The 4412-nt window shown below is 51.7% G+C and overlaps 2 protein-coding genes across 2 annotated transcripts in view; one reads left to right on the forward strand and one right to left on the reverse strand.

Moving 5' to 3' along the window:
• Window positions 1-779: 779 nt before the first annotated feature.
• On the reverse strand, window positions 780-3481 carry LOC113207981 (PC-esterase domain-containing protein 1A-like). Its single transcript, XM_026424772.2, has 9 exons — window positions 3244-3481; window positions 3078-3157; window positions 2910-2996; window positions 2672-2820; window positions 2440-2590; window positions 2213-2340; window positions 2063-2136; window positions 1284-1961; window positions 780-1104 (listed from the first exon to the last, which is right to left on the reverse strand). The coding sequence occupies exons 1-9, from the start codon at window positions 3317-3319 to the stop codon at window positions 1007-1009; spliced, it is 1521 nt and encodes a 506-aa protein (XP_026280557.2). The 5' UTR covers window positions 3320-3481; the 3' UTR covers window positions 780-1006.
• Window positions 3482-3592: 111 nt separating this feature from the next.
• The window catches only part of LOC113207977 (la-related protein 7), a 13550-nt gene continuing 12730 nt past the window's right edge, over window positions 3593-4412 (forward strand). The window contains exons 1-3 of the mRNA XM_052272755.1: window positions 3593-3760; window positions 4107-4298; window positions 4395-4412. Of these exons, the coding sequence (XP_052128715.1) occupies window positions 3739-3760; window positions 4107-4298; window positions 4395-4412 (232 nt within the window). The 5' untranslated portion in view covers window positions 3593-3738. The remainder of the gene's footprint in view (window positions 3761-4106; window positions 4299-4394) is intronic.

A 4412-nucleotide genomic window follows, 5' to 3' on the forward strand; every position in this document is an offset into this window, starting at 1 on the left:
CCCCACGCCCGGGGCCCCAGCGACGCCCCCGCGACGCCCCCGCGACGCCCCCGCGACGCCCGCGCGCGACCCCGCCCCGGCGGCCTCCGCGGACCCCATCTTCCGCCGAAACTCCCCCGCGCGCGCCCGAGCAGCGCCAGCACCCTCGCCCAGAGCCAGCTACCTGCCGTACTTCAACCACTCGGCGGAAGCGCTCAGTCGCAGCCGACCGACCTCGCGCCGGCAGCAAAGGAAGGGCACTTCTTTCAAGCTGCAGCCCGCTTAGCCAACCGCTTGCCGTTCAACGCCGCCAGTGCTGATTCTTACAGCCCCTCAAACCCTGTTATACGCGCCCTATAGCCCCCCCCCCCCCTTCCCCAAGCATCGTGACTTACTCCGATCGCACTGAGGAGCGTGATCGATCATCACAGCCCATCTGCGCGCGGCACCTCCCTCTCTACAGCCGAAACTTCCTGCTCGCCAGAGAGTCGGTCGCTTCCCGGCAGCAGGGGGTAGCCTTTGGCCTTTGCCGCGGCTTGCGATGTGTCCCGCCACAAGGGCGCAAACTACCACGGCGGTATCGACACCAAACACGGCCCCGGTCCCAGTCGTTGGGCGGAGTGCGGAAGCCCGAGAGAACGCGGGGGTATTGGGTGGGGGGTCGACTGGTCGACTTGCTTGCAATTACATCAGCAAAGGCGCGCAAAACTTTTGGACGGACAAGCAAGGCCTTTAGGGTGACCAGTGTCGGGGAGTTGAGGAGGCCCCCGGGGAGCGTCAACAACAACAACAACGAGAAAAACGGAACTTCAATCCTACTTATATTACGTACAACAAAGCAGTCATCGCAATTCAACAAAGCAATTATTGGTAAATAAAAAAAGTAAAAAAAATAACAAACTTTTCAAGGTCGTAAACGTGACAAAGGTTCCATCACATTTAAGACTTTGTAAGCTAAACTAAAATGTACCCGTAGGAAAAACAAGTCAGCATAGAATGCGCAGGGACCTTCTGGTGCACTTGCGCCTCAGTAGGGCCGGTGCCGACGATCACCGTGGTGTCGCTGCCGCCGCGCCGGCCCCCAATGCGACTCGATCTGTTGCGGCTGCTGTTCGAAGTACGGGCCTGCGGGACAAAATGCGACCATGTAGGCAGAGCGGAGCCCGGCGGCGGGCGGCGGGGACCGCAGTGAGCACGCCGTCGACCTCGCGACATCGACGTGATGGTGGTGGCCACCCCGCCCCGCCCCCGCACGTCGCCGTCAAAGAGAAGCTCCTCAGATAGCAAAATACTTGAACACTCACCGTCCTCGGTGTAGTCGTAGTCCGTGCCTCCGTAGCTGCTGTTGTCCCAGCCACCGCGGTGGCCGCCGCCGCCGCCGCCGCCGCCGCCGCCTCCGCCGCCGTGGTACCCACCGCCGCCGCGCTGGCCGCCGCCATAGTACCCTCTGCCACCGCGATGCCCGCCGCCGTGGTACCCACCGTCATCACGGTGCCCTCCACCGCGGTACCCACCATCACCGCGGTACCCACCGTCGCCGCGGTGCCCACCGCCGTGGTACCCACTGTTGTGGTACCCACTGCCGCCGCCGCCCCTGCCTGGCGCCTTCCAGCTCGAGCGGCTCGGGGCGGGCGGGTGCCTGGGGCCGCCGCCGCCACTCTGGACCACGGCGATCTTGCTGCTGGGGCGGGTGGCCACCCGCGGCGGGGGCCGCGCGCGCAACTTGGAGCTCCCCGCCGAGGAGTTCGAGGAGCACGACGACGACACGGAGCAGGACGACGGCCCGCCGGGGCGCAGGGCGCGCTGCTGCGGCAGCTCCGGGGTGGGCAGCAGCGCCTGGGGCGCGTCCGTCAGCTCCACGTCGTCAGTGAAGTCGCAGGGGTCGGCCTCCAGGTCTGCCTGCTCCAGGCGCGCCAGGCTCTTGTGCTTCTCCAGGAGGCTGCTGTGGTAGTTGCCGGGCAGCGGCACGCCGATCGCGAGCGCTGCGGCGCGACAAGAAAAGCCATATATGCGTCAGGTCATCTGAGGTCGGTCGCCAGCCCCACACCAAGACAGACGAACCAGGACCGTCAGCGAGACTTACAGATGTGCGTGAACAAGAGGTTGGTGAGGTGCCTCATGGCCTTGTTGCTCCAGTGCATCCCGTCGGGATTGCGCCTGCGAGTGAACATGTTCGAACAGATCAGCACGACATCCTACAACGCGCTAGCTAGTCTCTGGCATATAAACCTACCTGTGGACCAGCCACCTCAAATGGAAATGAAAATCCAGCACATTATAGCCATTTTCGGCAAGGAGCTTTTGAGCATACATGTTAGCTTCCATCACATGAAACCTCATGGTGAACTTGGCATATTCTATCTGCAATTTAAAAGGCAGATGTGACAAGAAAAGGGGAAATAGTGAGGTATGACAGTGCTCATATCATTTGAGTTGGCCAGAAACCGTTTGAATAATTACCTGTTTTATCATAAAACCCCCTCTGATTTCGACAGCAAGAGGGGGGGCTGTCACCCAGATCACTAGACAGGAGGGTGGTAAGGAACTCTTAAATAATTTCATCAGTTCCTGCATATTTTCCTTGAATTTCTCAACCCCATTCCATCCCCAGCTGAAAATTTTCAAAACATCATGATACTCGTTCAAGTCACTGCATCTGTAGTCAGTATTGGCAGTTGGCACAGTAGCTCACCGATTGACATCCCAGAGTGTTGAGTTCATTACAATTATATCTGGAGCTGATACCTTTTTACTTCTGAAGTCATCCAGCATGAGCTCAAGGTCCAAATTTAAGCATCTTGTGATAAAATGAAATTCAACATGTGTATGTAGGTGTCTCGGCTACAAGAAAACTCTCATTATTAGTTTGAATCACACCATCAACTTCCACCCTGCAGTTTACTAACAAAGTGTATTCGTAAAACAAGAACCTTAAAACGTCTGTCCTCTGTGTATGCTCTTCCTTTGGTAAGAGGTGAACCTCTGAGTAATTCATCCCCGAGGAAAGTTACCTCAGCCTGAACACAAAATTCAGATTCCAGCTGATGATTGAAAACGAAAATAAAAAAACATACAGGTGCACCAAACTTTTATGATACCTTTTGTCTTAGTTGTTTTTCTGTCAGGAGCCGATTGTGCACCAGCAGGCAGACAACATCTTTGTACAATGCTCGAATGTCTGTAATACATGATGGTTGAAAGTATATTTGCAAAAGCTAAGTGAAATGAGATAATTGAGATTAATCTCGGCAATAATTAACTTACTACTATCTCCTATGAAATATATCTTCTTCCCACTTAGAAGATTGATAGCGTCACGCGTGTAGAATATGTCAGACATCGTGACAAACAACACATTTACGACATTTTACAAATGTTAACCAACAAGTTTAAAATTTCAGAAAAAAGGAACACGACAATCGCCGCAAATTATGTATGAACACATGAGGAACTTGCCGGCAAATCTCAAACCAACAAAAACAGACCCGACGGGGGCTGTTGAGCTACGAACTGCTTCGCACATCTGGCCGTGTGGAAACATTGCACCAATCACGAGGCAGAACGTGAAGAGCATATTGGACTCGAACTGAAACCACCCTTGGTCGACAAATGACGGTTGTGCTGTCGTCTGTGTTTTGTTTGTTTGGGTTGAGGAGGTGTGGGTGATTTGGAGGTTATATGCAAACGCCGAAACTTGTCAGTGGGACTCAGATTCTTAGTTAAAGTTTCTTACTGAAAGTAATAACGAGCAGAACCGTCATGGACTGGATGTTGCCTCATGGTAAGACTGTGGGATTTCTGTTTTTGAAAACAATTTATGATGCACATTCAATTGAAACATATCTTTCTGTTGTGATGACTATTTCACACATTAAACTATTTTCAATAAAATAGCTTTTAACGCTTTAAGTCTCCTTGTCGTAGTTACATCACTGTTTCTTTCTTTTATGAATCTTGTGTGACCCCATCTGTAAAATGGTATCAGCAAATAAATTTTGAATTGGTTAAAACAAGAAACTTTATGCACTAACCTCTAGCTTCCCCACACTGCTTTTGAAAAAGTATGATTGTTTTAAGTACAACTTTGAGAAAATACTTGTATTTAAAATGGATTGTTTTTCATTTAGGTGCCATGGTTGGTGGTCATCCAATGTATTTGGAAGATGGTTATGACTGCACCGAGGAAAATGGTAAAGTCAAAGGACGGCGGCGTAAAAAACAACTGTACAAAACTGTTCTGGATCAAATGGAGTTTTACTTTGGTGATGCCAATCTTTCTAAAGACCGATATTTAAGTCAGCTAGTTGAGGATGATCCATGTAAGATCAGAAGTAGTCTTATGACTTGTGATATCTTGTGTAAGTACTGTCCTTCTAGACTTGCATACTAATAGTTTTATTATATTATTATTTCAGATGTGCCTCTGGAGGTAT

Source organism: Frankliniella occidentalis, unplaced genomic scaffold (assembly GCF_000697945.3).
Source record: "Frankliniella occidentalis isolate FOCC.00 unplaced genomic scaffold, Focc_3.1 Scaffold223, whole genome shotgun sequence".
Classification (NCBI taxonomy): Eukaryota; Metazoa; Arthropoda; class Insecta; order Thysanoptera; family Thripidae; genus Frankliniella; species Frankliniella occidentalis.